This window comes from Oryctolagus cuniculus, chromosome 9, assembly GCF_964237555.1.
Source record: "Oryctolagus cuniculus chromosome 9, mOryCun1.1, whole genome shotgun sequence".
Taxonomy (NCBI): Eukaryota; Metazoa; Chordata; class Mammalia; order Lagomorpha; family Leporidae; genus Oryctolagus; species Oryctolagus cuniculus.
In genome coordinates this window covers 119,213,884-119,229,685 of record NC_091440.1, presented here as the reverse complement: position 1 = coordinate 119,229,685, position 15,802 = coordinate 119,213,884, and the positions used below count along the sequence as shown (strand labels likewise).

Here is a 15,802-nt window from a genome sequence, read left to right as displayed (position 1 = left end):
TAATGTCTTATATTTTATTACTTACTATTTATACGTCTTATTAGTGGCTGAGACTTAAAACAATGTTAATTCCTCCAACATGAAAGCTAATGTGTAAGAAATGAGTAAGCGAGTATTTTGTGTTTTCCAATTATGTATTTCTGGCATGTGATGTTCTGTAGGTGCAGCAGTGGTTACGTGCTTCTGAGAGAATGGCCTTTGGGTAGCAACAGTAGTTTTTGTTTGTTTTAAAGAGGGAGAAAGACAATTCCATGAGATAGAGTATTTGCTTGGACTCAGTAGAGGGAGTAGAAAGTGGGTGAAGCAGAACACTTGGCTGCAGGGGCTGGTACAGTGGGCAGATGTCTCAAAGTCAAGAGGAGGGGCTGCACCGTGTGGGAAGCCTATATTTGCAGGCAAAAGATCAAACTACTTTGACCATTAATCCCCTAGAGAAATAACTTCTTGGGGCTCGTGGGACTTACATAGAGAGTGACACCATTGGGCACTGGAAAGATGTGGAGCATGCAAGTTAAAGTAGGCATGATGGGCTGTGCTTTTGCTAGAAGGAATCCCCCTGCAAACATCTGGAAAGGGGTTAGTAATACAGTATCTTCTGTTACCTGACAGTTTACTGTATCCAATTTTTTAGGGCAATTGTGTAAAATTTCCCTTCCATAAAACAAAGAACCCTTAACTTAAAAATTACAGAATGTTTTTGATTTGTGAAATTGTGAAGATTGATATAATAAATGAGTATTAAACCTTTCTTGCATCTAAGACAATATAATAGTAAGAATAAAAAGGGATTCTGTATAATTTCCTAGTCCTGTTACTGGCCCCACATTCTACATTAGAATCCAGGAGGGAACCACTATTTTGAATTATTTGGTGTTTAATATTCTGTGCATGATTTTGTCCATAAAAATCAGAAAACTAATATATCTAAACAAGCTATATAATGAATATTTTGGCCATAATTTAAATATTGAGAAAAATTTATATGTTTTAATTTATCTATTTAACAAATTTAATTGAGTGAGGGTGGTATCATGTGTTACCATATCCTACCAGAGATGAAAGGATTTGGTAATGCTTAGTGTACAGTAATTTATGTTAAACAAAAGTATAGACACTAAAGATGTGAGGACCAGAATGACCATTTGTAGAAACACTAGTTGTTATTTATGTCATTATTTTTAAGGCATTAAGAATATCCTTTGGCCAAAACTGATTGTTTTAAAGCCTTTAATTTTACAATCAATAATTCATTTTTAACTGAAATTTTCAGTGAATCACTCCTTTTTGACATCTGATCAGCTTCCTGAGAGTTAAGTCGTTCCTTTCTGGGGTCCCTGGCATCAAGGGTATTTGAATAGAGTGGAACTGGAGTGAACACTGCTGAGGGAAATAGACTATTTGCCCACTATTCCTGGACAATGTTGGCTCCTTGAGTTAGGAGAGATCAGAAGTAAATCTCAAGGAAGTGTTAGGTACTAGGAAAACTACAAAGTTACAAAAAAAAAAAACTTGGTCTTTGTATAGCATAAATTCTGGTAGCTGTATTCAATGTAGGGGACCTTCCAATGATGAAATACATTTGGAAACAACTAGGACCTGAATCGGCTTTCTTTTCAAGGAATGCTTCAGGGTGTTCTCTTCTGTCCATATGGAAATTCTTTGTGGCACTATTTCAAACACTAACCATCATTCATTCTTGAAGCATGCAGAGGCTTCTTTAAAGTAGAAAAAAAAAGGGGGAGGGGGAGTGAGTTCCTTTCCTAACACACCATATACAAGTTGGTGTTAACCCTACCTGCAGTTTTGAAAGGAAAACACTAAAAAGTATCCTGCATTGTTGCTACAGTGATACCCTAAAGATGAACCTAAAATGTACTCTCTCCTTTTCAAAGATTTATTTATTTGTTTGAAGGCAGAATTACAGAGACACCGCAGCTGCTAGTTCACTCCACAAATGGCTTTAACAGCTGAAACCAGGAGCCTGGAACTTCCTCTGGGTCTCCCATATGGGTGGCAGGGGCCCAGGCACTTGGACCATCTTGGGCTGCCCTCCCAGGCACATTAGCATGGAGCTGGATTGGATGTGAAGCAGCCCGGGCTAGAACTGGTGTTGTATGCAATGCCAGTTTGCTTGTGGCAGCTTACCTTACTGAGCTATGATGCTGTCCCCTCGCCCCCCGCAATGTTCCTGATCAAGTTCAGAACTCATATCACTGAACAAAACTTGAGCTTGCTTTGAGAAAGATGGCAGTTCCTCTTGCTGACTGGTGCTGGCCCAGTCATAGGCAAGCATTTTTGTCCTAGGATGCACGGATGACTCAATGTGGATGCACTGATGAGTTCTGTGTTTCATTTTGAAAAATTTAAGACACCAAATTTCTTTTGTCATTATAATTATTAACATTTCCTTTTGAGTGAATTGGAAGGCTATCAGTATGAGCTTCTGATAATGTGGGATAAAACCATGTGGTCCACAGAAGCATGATAAATGTTTAAGTTATGGGAGATGCTAATCACTCTGATTTGATCATTATGCATTGTATACTTGCATGAAATTATCACACTATACTCCCAAAATATGCACAATTATTATATATCATTAAAAATAATGAATAGACTTAATACTGTGTTGGGAAACAAAGCAGAAAAAATGCATATATTTTCACTCAGAGTGGGTGTTATTTCTGAACAATGCAACAAATACTGTTGTTAGCCTGGGGAATTTTGTAAAAAATAATTGCAATTGCTATTTTAAAAATATAATGAAAATAGACCAGAATCTCTGTTGCTACCATAGAACACACTAAGATTTCAGAAACCCCAGGAAAGCTTATCATGGTGTAAATTATTTCCATCATGAGAAAATTGTCCCTTTGTTTCTCTCCTTTTGACTTTGACTTTTTTTTTTCCAGGGTGGGGAAGCCAAAGTTCAAAAGTCCAAATTCATCACAACACATGGCTTCATTTTCCTGGACATAACCTGAGATGGATTCTTACTTTTGCGCTCCTGTTTGTGCATGTCTGTGAGATAGCCGAAGGCATTGTTTCAGATTCGTAAGTGGCTTGGCCTGCATGGTGTCCTTAAAGTGGACCAGTGGGTACATTATTACGGACAGTAGCTGAGAGTACACAAGATCAGGTGTAACTTCTGAAGCATAACTCATTAGAAATAACAATTATTACTCATTTTACCTGATAATCATGTGTTTTGTTGATCTTTTTGTGTTGTTCCATAATTTCTCTGATTACACAGGTTTGGATTCCTGGGACTTGTACTCATTTAAGTTACCTTATATTTCTGTGTTCCCTGTTCCAAGGAACCCTTGCAGGACATTATTCCTCTCTTTAAAAACTTTGATGTTTTTTGCAGCTTTGAAAAGTGATTAAATAGAAAAATTATCAGTGTTGATGTATAGGTCTAATACGTGTAGCTCTATGTTAACATATTAATTAGTTTTCAGTTCATTTTTGTTTATTTATAAATGCTTCCATGTATTTCAAAAATGAGCAAAAGCAAATGAAATAGGCTTTAGAGAAGTTTGGGTTCTTGTAAGAATATATTCACAAATTGAGATAAGACATGAAATGATTTTAAAATGAGGATTCTTTATGAAATTCATGTTTTTGAAGGAATCTTGTTATCAAAGAAGAAAGTTTGTATTGGACAGTCAGAGTACAATGAATTATATTTATGAACTTAAACTTTATCTGGGGGTTATTCTTTATCCAACAGTAAGAGAAAATTATGTAGTGAGTAACTTTTTATCATGAAATTATGCTAAATGATACACCTTTCATTGAAGAACTTACATGAAAAGGCCTTAAAAATTTTATAAATTTTTAAAAAATTTTGCTCTTATCTCATAGAACCTCCCTGACATCTGTTTATGTTTTTCTGTTGCAATTAACAAGGAATGAAACTTGTAAGCTACTGTCATGGAGCCAACTATTTTGTAATGTTCTACAGCAGTTCCTTGCCGATATGGACATGTCTTAATTTCTGATAAAAAGAAAAATCAGAATCATTAATATGTGTTATCCCTCCACGTATTTAGAAACTTAATTGGCTGTTATCTTATTGATAACTGTTTAAAACCTTTTGGTGTATTTGCATTAACATAGCCAATTCTAGTCTTAATTAATTTACTTCCCTTCACATACAGGCTGACTGTATACTCGCATGCTTCTGTGTGTATGTGGGAAGTGGAAGTTAGATCAGTCCAATAGTTCTCAACAACTTGACATTCTGACATCGCGTGAGCAAGAAGGACTGTTTCCGTCCTCGTGGTTGATGGGTAGATTGAGTCAGACAGAAAACATGCTCTGAACTAACAATGATGTGCTAATGGCAAAGGCTTGTTTTATAACAGTAGTGATATAAGGGGCCCATCCTAAAAACAGATAGGCAAAAATATAACCCTGAACTTGTGCTGTTCCACTTTTCAGCTACAAGCTTCTTCATCTTATTCTTTTTTATCTGAGATTCTCAAAAGTCATCTTTCAGTTGCTTCTAAACCAAATATTTAGTGTTTCTCTCTCTCTCTCTGGAAATTGCTCCTACAAGAAACACTTTGAATTTTTTTTTTTTTTTTTTTTTTTGGACAGGCAGAGTTAGAGACAGAGAGAAAAGTCTTCCTTTTCCGTTGGTTCACTCCCCAAATGGCCGCTATGGCCAGTGCGCTGTGCCAATCCGAAGCCAGGAGCCAGGTGCTTCCTCCTGGTCTCCCACGCGGGTGCAGGGGCTCAAGCACCTGGCCATTCTCCACTGCCTTCCCGGGCCACAGCAGAGAGCTGGACTGGAAGAGGAGCAACCGGGACAGAATCCGGTACCCCAACCAGGACTAGAACCCGGGGTGCTGGTGCGCAGGCAGAGGATTAGCCTAGTGAGCCGCAGTGCCAGCCTAAACACTTTGAATTTTAAGGATACCTTAATGGACACCTTTTTGTCTTTGTCATAATGACCCAGGTTGTCATTCCTCCCTTCTTGCCTTTTTTTTTTTTCTTTGAATATTTATTTGAAAGTCAGAGTTGGAGATGGGTTCTATTTTTCCATCTACTAGTTCACTCCCCAGATGGCTGTAATGGCTGGGGCTGGGTCAGGCTGGAGCCAGGATCTTAATCCAGGTCTCTCACTTGGACACAAGGGACCAAACACTTGGGCCATCCTCTGCTGCCCTTCTAAGGCCATTAGCAGGAGCTGGATTGGAAGTGGTGTAGCCACCATTGCAGACAGTGGCTTTACCTGCTAGGCCATAGCAGTAGCCCCCCTTATTTCTTACAGCAAGATCTTTATGAACTACTCTTGACTGAAAATATAATAAATGCTCATTAAAATTAGTGAAACAATGCAAGGTGTTCCTAATTGACTATTTGATTTGTTTTTTAGCAACACAACATTTAAAGCTATTTTTTTTCTTTTTGGAACATCTTGGTCTTCAACTGTTTTATGTAAGCAGGAGTCTCCTTTGTATTTATTAGCCATTTGTGACTCCAGCTTTAAGATAGGAATCACTTTCAGCTTGCTCTATGGCTTAAGTTAATTATTATTAGAGCATTCAGTTTGCAAAGTGATTACTTTGAATAATTTATTATATTTAATATATATTAGAATATTTCATAAACATACCCACACACTTTGTAGGTAGCAAAATTTGAGTTTGTTGATTACATTATCAAAGTCTTATGTGTTGATTTTTTCCATTCCTTTTAATATATTCTAAAAGCAGTGTATTAAAATCTGTACTGTGTTTTTGTTTGGATTGTTTCATCTTCTGTTTAGTAAATTATTTTTTCACCTAAGTGATGTAATGCTCTTTTTTTTTATCTTTTATTTAATGAATATAAATTTCCAAAGTACGACTCATGTGTTACAATGGCTTCCCCCCCCATACCGTCCCTCCCACCCACAACCCTCCCCTTTCCCACTCCCTCTCCCCTTCCATTCACATCAAGATTCATTTTCAATTATCTTAATATACAGAAGATCAGCTTAGTATACCTTAAGTAAGTATTTCAACAGTTTGCTCCCACACAGAAACATAAAGTGAAAAATAATAGATGATTTTTTTTAAATGATGATGAAATCAGATCAGACCTATTGTCATGTTTAATCCCAGTGAGAGTCAAGTTGGGAATTGATAATTTCTTTCTTTTTCTTTTTTTTTTTTTTACAGAAGATCAGTTTAGTGTACATTAAGTAAAGATTTCAGTCGTTTGCACCCCCATAGAAACACAAAGTGAAATATACTGTTTGAGTACTCGTTATAGCATTAAGCCTCAGTGTACAGCACGTTAAGGACAGAGATCCTACATGAGGAGTAAGTGCACAGTGACTCCTGTTGTTGACTTTACCAATTGACACTCCTGTTTATGGCATCAGTAATCTCCCTATGCACCAGTTATGAGTTTCCAAGGCTATGGAAGCCCCTTGAGTTCTCCGACTCTTATCTTGTTTAGACACGGTCATAGTCAAAGTGGAGGTTCTCTCCTCCCTTCAGAGAAAGGCACCTCCCTCTTTGAAGACCTGTTCTTTCCACTGGGATCTCACTCACAGAGATCTTTTTTCCAGAGTGTCTTGGCTTTCCATGCCTGAAATACTCTCATGGGCTTTACAGCCAGATCCGAGTGCCTTTAGGGCTGATTCTGAGGCCAGAGTGCTATTTAGGACATCCGCCATTCTATGAGTCTGCTGAGTATCTCACTTCCCATGTTGGATCACCCTCCCCTTTATTTATTCTATCGGTTGGTGTTAGCAGATACTAGACTTGTTTATGTGCTCCCTTTGACTCTTAGTCCTTTCATTATGATCAATTGTGAACTGAAATTGATCACTTGGAGTAGTGAGATGGCATTGGCACATGCCACCTTGATGGGATTGAATTGGAATCTCCTGGTATGTTTCCAACTCTACCAATTGGGGCAAGTCAGCCCGAGCATGCCCCAAATTATACATCTCTTCCCTCTCTTATTCCCACTCTTATGTTTAACAGGGATCACATTTCAGTTAATTTTCAACACTTAAGAATAACTGTGTGATAATTACAGAATTAAACCAGTCATATTAAGTAGAACAGACAAAAAAAATACTATGAGGGATAATGTATTAAGTTGTCCATTAGCAGTCAGGGCTATGCTGATCAAGTCACCATTTCTCATAGTGTCCATTTCACTTCAGGAGGTTTCCTTTTTGGTGTTCAGTCAGTTGTCACCGATCAGGGAGAACATATGGTATTTGTCCCTTTGGGACTGGCTTACTTCACTCAGCATGATGTGTTCCAGATTCCTCCATTTTGTTGCAAATGACTGGATTTCGTTGTTTCTTACTGCGGTATAGTACTCTAAAGAATACATATCCCATAATTTCTTTATCCAGTCTACCGTTGATGGGCATTTAGGTTGGTTCCAGGTCTTGGCTATTGTGAATTGTGCTGCAATAAACATTAGGGTGCAGACCGCTTTTTTGTTTATCAATTTAAACTCCTTTGGGTAAATTCCAAGGAGTGGGATGGCTGGGTCGAATGGTAGGGTTATATTCAGGTTTCTGAGGAATCTCCAGACTGATTTCCATAGTGGCTTGACCAGTTTGCATTCCCACCAACAGTGGGTTAGTGTCCCTTTTTCCCCACATCCTCGCCAGCATCTGTTGTTGGTAGATTTCTGTATGTGAGCCATTCTAACCGGGGTGAGGTGAAACCTCATTGTGCTTTTGATTTGCATTTCCCTGATTGCTAGTGACCTTGAACATTTTTTCATGTGCCTGTTGGCCATTTGGATTTCCTCTTTTGAAAAATGTCTATTGAAGTCCTTGGCCCATCTCTTAAGTGGGTTGTTGGTTTTGTTTTTGTGGAGTTTCTTGATCTCTTTGTAGATTCTGGTTATTAACCCTTTATCTGTTGCATAGTTTGCAAATATTTTTTCCCATTCTGTCAGTTGTCTCTTCACTCTCCTGACTGTTTCTTTTGCAGTACAGAAACTTCTCAATTTGATGCAATCCCAATAGTTGATTTTGGCTTTGACTGCCTGTGCCTCCCGGGTCTTTTCCAGAAATTCTTTGCCTGTGCCAATATCTTGAAGGGTTTCTCCAATGTTCTCTAATAACTTAATGGTGTCAGGACGTAGATTTAGGTCTTTAATCCACGTTGAGTGGATTTTTGTGTAAGGTGTAAGGTAGGGGTCTTGCTTCATGCTTCTGCACGTGGAAATCCAGTTTTCCCAGCACCATTTATTGAATAGACTGTCCTTGCTCCAGGAATTAGTTTTAGATCCTTGATCACCTAAGTGATGTAATGCTCTTGAATTTCCTTTCTAGCCTCTGATTAAAGATTTTCTGCTATAATAGGATTTGTTTTAAAAAGTTCATGGAGGAGTGGGTGTTCAGCCTGGTAGTTAACATTGCACATCTTATACTGGAGTACCATAGTTCAGTTCCCGTCTCCCACTCCAGCCTCCAGTTTTCTGTTAATGCAGACCCTGGGAGGCAGCAGTGATAGCTCAAGTAATTGAGTTCCTGGTATCAATGTGGGGGAGGCCTGCATTGGATTCCTGGCTCCCAGCTTCAGCCTGGCCCAGCTGTAACCACTGTGAACAAAGAGCTCTCTCTCCATCCCCCGTATCCAAAATAAAAATGTAAATAAGTTATTTTAAAGTTTGTGGAAAATGTTATTTACATGATAAGTTTATTTTGATATAAAATTTTTCAAAATCTACACATAATTTTCTGATACTTTCTCCATAAACTTTTTGAAGACCCCTTGTATGTATGTGTTCCTACCAAGCCATTGAGGCCTGCCAATCATACTCTAAAAAGAGCATAACCTAAGGAAATATTAAGGTTGAGTGATCATTCAAAATATGTGCAGTTGGCTGGCACCACAGCTCAATAGGCTAATCCTGCGCCTGCGGCGCCGGCACACTGGGTTCTAGTCCCGGTCGGGGTGCCAGATTCTGTCCCGGTTGCCCCTCTTCCAGGCCAGCTCTCTGCTGTGGCCAGGGAGTGCAGTGGAGGATGGCCCAAGTCCTTGGGCCCTGCACCCCATGGGAGACCAGGAGAAGCACCTGGCTCTTGGCTTCAGATCAGTGCAGCACCGGCCTCAGCGCCCATTGGAGGGTGAACCAATGGCAAAAAAGGAAGACCTTTCTCTCTGTCTCTCTCTCACTGTCCACTCTGCCTGTCAAAAGAAAAAAAAATGTGCAATGTTGCAAATGAAGAAGTAACAAAGAAGTCTTAATAAAAATATAAGCCTGGTTAAAAGCTATGTGTAATCCCTAATAAAGAATGACAGAATGAATAAGATCTTAAAATAGATGCTGTTATCTTAATTCTTTGTTTCTGCTTTGTTTAGTGATATTTTGTCATTGCTTTCTAACTCATTGATTTAATTATGATGATGTTTTTTAGGACTGATTTATTTGAAAGGCAGAGTTAGAGAGGGAACAACAGAGAGAGAGAGAGAGAGAGAGAGAGAGAGAGAGAGAGAGATCTTCCATCCTCTGGTTCACACAATAAATGGCCACAATGGGCAGGCCTGGGTCAGGCTGAAGCCAGGAGCCAGGAGCTTCATCTGGATCTCCCATGTGAGTGCAGTGGTCCAAGGACCTAGGCCATCTTCTGTTGCTTTCCAAGGCACATTAGCAGGGAGCTGGATGGAAAGTGGAGCAGTAGGAACTTGAACTGGGTCCCCTACGTGATGCCAGTGTCACAGGTGGTGGCTTAACTCTTAGGCCACAACACTAGCCCCATGATGATTTATTAGTCTATTTAAGTTTATAAATTTGCTTATGAGTATGATTGTGATCACATTTTAGAAGCTTGTGTAGGGAGTATGCTCATTTTTGAATTTCATAAATATTTGGTAAGTGATTTTAAATTTTTTAATTAGATAATTCGAGAGTATTAGAACCATACCCTAATTTACTTTTTAAAATTTACTTATTTTCATTGCATTTAATAGGTGGGGGTAGAAGGAGAGATGCATCCCCCATCTGCTGGTCTGTTCCCCAAATGCCCACAACAGCATGAGCAGGGCCAGGTCAAAGCCAGGAGGCCGGAACTCCATCTGGGTCTCCCTGAGTCGGTGACAGGAACTTGTGCTATCACTTGCTGCCTCCCAGGGTGCACATTAGCGGGAAGATGATTTGGCAGTATTGGGCCGGGACTTGAATCAACAACTGTGTCTAGGATCCTGGCATGCCACGTGACCAAGCACATGGATCACGTTTCCTAATTACTGATGAAGCACTGTGTTCTACCTTTTTTCTTTGACTCTTCTGAGCTATTTCGGGGAAGTGGTGGGTGGTGTTTTATCATAGTAGTTTGATATTTTCATTGTCGTGTCTTTATGGAGGATTGCAAATGATATCACTGATCGTATTGTAAATGTCTGCAGTTAACTCTTAGTCTCCTTTGCATGGTTTTTGACACTTTGACAAATAGTAATAACTGAAACTTTTATGCTTCCCCTCAATCTGCTCATCCTGTTAGAAATACTGTCTGATCACACAGCTATTTACCATTTTATTGTCTACCTCTCCTTTGTTATCACCTTTATATACCAACACAGTTAAAGTCCTGTCCATCTTAAGAAAAAAATGTATTTTTTCCTCTGGGTTACTGCTGCCAAAACTTAGGTCAGGCCTTCAAAATCTGTCACCTGACTTATAACCAGAGTTTCCTAATTTCTTTCTCTCCTTCTATTTCTCCCCTCTTCCCCCTCCACAAATCCACACATTACTTAACTCTATCATCCCCATGAGTACCAGTACCATCTCTTTAAAACACAGACCATCCATATCCCTTACTGGTTAAAGTATTCTAATGTTTTGCAAGGTGAGAATCCAACCCCTTGCCTTGGCATAGAAAGCCTTTTATAATATTTCCCATATCAATCCATTTTCTGCTACTGTAACAAGTCCCTGAGGCTAGATAACCTAGAGAGAAAAGAGGTTTACTTTCATAGTTCTGGTTCAAGTACATCGTGCTGGCATTGGCATGGCTTGGTGTGTTGTTTTGTTGTTGCATCCCGGAACCTAACACAGGGTCTGGATGAGTAGATACAAATGCATGGAATGAATGCAATGGAGAAGTATGGAGTGGGTACTCAGCCTAGCAGTTAAGATGTCTGCCTTCTACATTGGAGTACCTGGGTGTGATTCCCAAGGCTTCCTCCTGGTTCCAGGGAGGCAGCAGTGATGGCTGGAGTAGTTGGCTACCTGCCACCATCATGATAACCTATATTGTGTCTGGCTCTCAGCTGCCACTCTAGCCCAGCCCCAGCCATCATGGACCTTTGGAGAGTAAACCAGTGAACAGGAGCTTTCTCTTTTCTGGCTCTCTTTCTGTCCGATAAATTTTGAAAAATAAAAAAAATTGAGGGGATAGTGCTGTGGCATAGCAGGTAAAGCTGCTCTTTGCAGCGCTGGTATCCTACATGAGCACTGGTTGAGACCAGCTGTTGCACTTCAGATCCAGCTCTCTGCTAATGTGCCTGGGAAAGCAACCGAAGATAGCCCAAGTCCTTAGGCCTCTGCACCCAAGTGGGAGACCTAGAAGAAGCTCCTGGCTCCTGGCTTTGGATCAGTGCAATTCCAACTAATGAAGCCATTTGAGGAGTGAATCAGCTGATGGAAGACCTCTGTCTGTCTCTCTTTCTGTGTCTCTGCCTCTCCCTCTCTGTATCTATGCCTTTCAAATAAATAAATTTTCAAAAAAATCAAGTATAAAAAAATCAAAAAAATTTGAGAAAACACTGAAGGCCATAAAAATCTAGGAAAACTGTCAAAGGAATAAACATTCTTTATACGTGAGTTTAAATTCAGATTTACCTACCTTCCCTTGCTTTAATTATTAAATTATTCAGCATTTTGCTCTGCTAAAATAATGATATTTCATTTCTATAATGATAGCTATGTATTTTTGTCATAAGCATTTTAAGATATTGTTCAGCCGTGTTTGCCCAGGCCTCTGTGTTTGGATAAATCCATTTAATCAGAATTCCATCACCCAATCAATTCTTCCCTTACATATTGTCTTAGCGAACTATTGCCTGCTATGTTTTGAATGTCTTACCGCTGAGAGAGTTTTAATAAACACAATGAAAACCAAATGAGAAATGGGGAACCATCACCTTTGCACACTGCCCTTGTCTTGCTTTTCCAGACGGAGGGAGTCCAGGCATCTGCACCTCTTCATGCCTGCCGTGATGGGATTTGTTGCTACGACAACATCGATAGTCTATTACCATAATATTGAAACGTCCAACTTTCCCAAGTTACTTTTAGGTAAGTATGATTAATTTTTTTTTAAAAAGACTATTCTATTTTCTTTTGCTGAAGAGAGAGTTCTGCCAGAGTGGGTAGAGAGTGGAAAGCACAGGAGAATTAAAAGAACTGACTTTTCTACAGTCGCCTCTTACAGGTGGAGTCAAAGATAAGCTGAGGTCTAGGCTGTGAAAATTCCACTGCCCCAGGACATCTGCTGTCAGATAAATGACCCTCGTGAGGTATCTCGAGATATCAGAGTGTGGCAGGAAGCAGATGGAGGGAGTGTGCGTGGGGGCTCCCGGATGTATACCCAAGTGAAGGCCAGTGTTGTCGCAGGAGCCTCCCTTGCCTCCCCGTCCAGTGGAATTGGAAAGCCGTAGTGTATTCCTAACCTCACTTTTGCCTTTGGTTAGAATAACATCACTCATCTGAGCAGTTACCTTCAACAGCTTGGCCAGTCCTTGTTTCCTGGGTATACACTTCCCTCATGAGAGCTGCAGTTACAGTGTCAGACATGGATCAGGGTGGCCTTCGAGGGCACGTGAACCTGCTAAAATTCTAGGCCGAATGATGTGTTTGTGTGAATGCCTGCTTTCAACTTTCTAAGGTTCAGTTTTCATTTGTTGGGTTTTTAAAAGTTTTATTTATTTCATATATTTCAAAGACAGACCAAGATAGAGTCAGCTCATCAGAGATCATTGATCTGTTGTTGGTTCGCTCCCCAAATGCCCACAACTACTGAGACTGGGCCAGACTAGAGCCAGGAGCCCAGAATTCAGTGTGGGTCTCCCACCAGGAAGCTGGACTTGGGAGTGCAGCCAGGACCCCAAGCCTGGGCCTTCTGATCTGGGATGCAGGTGACCTAAACAGCATCTTCCTGTGTGAAACACCTGCCTTCACTTGATTGCTTCGTGATAGAAATGAAATGGACTACTAATGAAAATTAGGAAGTAATCAAAGCATACAAGCAGGGTTTTGTTTATTTGTGTACAGGACATTGAAATTTAAAGTGAGTGCCATATTATATGATTAGAGAAAAGCAATCTAATAAAACATATATTAATTTGAAAGACATAGTGAAATCTGAATTATTCGAAGAGAAAAATCTCCAGTACAAAATGGCAGGCAGACATCATCATACAAATCAAAATCTGTCAGAAAGACTGAAAATTTCCAAGTAGTGACTGCCAAAAAGAAATGTATTGGATTTAATAAGGTAGATATACATTCCTGAAAAATTGATAATTTATGTAATTAGAAAGGACATTCTCATCTTAATTTCAAACTTAGGTTCTGGCTGTCGTTGTTATGTAAATACAAGACAGAGTGCAAAATTTGATCATTTGGCTAGAAGGATTTATAAAGATGAAAGATAGTCTAAGTTTTTGGAGGGAAAAATTGGCTCTGAAAAAGTTACTTGTGTTTTGAGATCACAAGCTAGTAAGTTTGTCCCAATGTTTTATTATGAAAATGACCAAATGCACAATTGTGTTAATATCCTTTCCCTCTTGTTTTTATTTTTATTTTTTAAAAAAAACTATTTATTTGAAAGGCAGAGTTACAGGGAGGCAAAGGCAGAGAGAGAGACAAAGTCTTCCATCTGCTGGTTCACTTCCCAAATGGCCAGAATTGCCAGAGCTTAGCTGATCCAAAGCCAGGAGTCTGGGGCTTCTTTTTGGGTCTCCCAAGCAGGTCAGGAGTCCAAGCACCTGGGCCATCATCTTCTGCTTTCCCACGCCATTAGAGAGCTGGATCAGAAGTGGAGCATCCAGGACATGAACCAGCGTCCAAATGGGATGCTGGCACTGCAAGTGTCGGCTTTACCTGCTACAACCACAGCACCGGCCCCCTTCCTTTTCTTTTCTAAAAAGATTTATTTATTTACTTATTTGAAAAGCAGTGTTACAGAGAGAAATCTGTTCACTGGCCCACTTCCTAAATGATTGCTGGACCCGGCCAAAGCCAGGAGCCAGGTACCTCCTCTGGTGCTCTCACAAGGGTGGTAGAGGCCCAAGGACTTGGGCCATCTCCGCTGCCCTCCCAGGTGCGTTAGCAGGGCACTGGATTGGAAGTAGAGCAGCCAGGATTTGAACCGGTGCCCATGTGGGATTCTGGCTCTGCAGGTGGTGGTTTAACCCTACATGACACAGTGCCAACCCTTCCTTTCCATCTTTGAGGCATCCATCAATCCATGTTAGTTTTGCTGCATTTCAAATTAAGTTTCTTTACCTGAATAATTCTTCATGCATACTATTCACTACAGTTAAAAATTTTTGTGAGATTTACACACTTAAAGTACAGAAATCTCAATTTGCTAAGTCCATTACACCTGTAGAACTCTGTCACAATATTGCCATTGTCCCCACAAGTTTTCCTAGACTCCTTCCCAGTCAGTCTCCACTTTCAACTCCTGTTTGCATCTATCACTGATTAGGTTTGTGAGTTCTAGAACTTTGTATAAATTGACTCAAAAGTACACACTGTTTAAAGGAAGACTTTTTTCTCTCAGATTAATCTTTGGAGGTTCATTCATAATGTAGCATCAATTAGTATTTTGTTGTCATCATTGTTAGATGATATTCCAGGGCACAAATATCTCACAGCTTTCCAGTCTCTTGTTTGATAGACACTTGCATTGTTTCCAGATTTTGGCTACCATTAAAAAAAAAGCTACTTGTATAAATATTCATATACAAATCCATTTGTAGATATATATATTTCTCTTAGTAAACACTTAGGATTGGAAATTCTAGGTCATGAATTAGATAGGTATAGTTTAAGTATTTGTAAGAAACCAACAGAGTTTGCCCCAAAATTACTGTGCCCTTTTGCATGCTCACTAACAATAGGAGGGAGATTCATTATTTCAGATATTCAGCAGTGTTTGATGATCTTGGTCTTTCTAATTTAGCCACACTGATGGGTGCATTCCAGTAACACCTTGCGGTTTTAATTTGTGTTTTCCTAATGACTAATGATGCTGAATACTTTTTGATGAGTTTATTGATCATTTGTCGTCTTTATGAATTGGCTACTTGTTGTTTTTGTGAAGTGTTTATTCATATTTGTTGCCCATTTTTAATGACATTTCATTTTCATTATTGAGCTTTAGGAATATTTTGCACACTAGTATGTCATCAGATAAATATTTTCTTCCCAGTCTGGGGCATGCATGTCCAGTGGTTTAACAGGACCCTTTCACGATTTTTGACCTGTTTTAAACCAGTTGTGTATACGGTGCAAGGTAGATTACAACATTCTTCCCCCCTGGCCAAAAGGATATCCTTGTGTTGAGCAGACTTTATATTTCCTATCAGATTGTTTTGATACTTCTGTAGAAAAATGAGATCAAATGACCATTTAAATGGGATCTATTTCCTGACCCTGTTTTCAGTTCCTTTGGTTTATACCACTACCATTCTGTCTTGATCACTATCTCTTTTGAAGATCTTGAAGTCTTCTGTTATAATTCATACATTTTCCCTTTATGTTATGGTTCTCAGTATAGAGGTCTCACATATCTTGTTAAAAAAATTTTACCAAT

The 15,802-nt window shown here is 39.5% G+C and overlaps 1 protein-coding gene across 8 annotated transcripts in view; it reads left to right on the top strand.

Moving 5' to 3' along the window:
* Positions 1-15,802, top strand: part of ABCC9 (ATP binding cassette subfamily C member 9) — a 151,220-nt gene that overhangs the window by 6,358 nt on the left and 129,060 nt on the right. For all 8 annotated transcript variants that reach the window (XM_070048295.1, XM_070048296.1, XM_017343242.3 and 5 more), the window contains 2 exon segments: positions 2,913-3,054; positions 12,155-12,276. In XM_070048295.1, coding sequence (XP_069904396.1) covers positions 2,913-3,054; positions 12,155-12,276 — 264 coding nt within the window.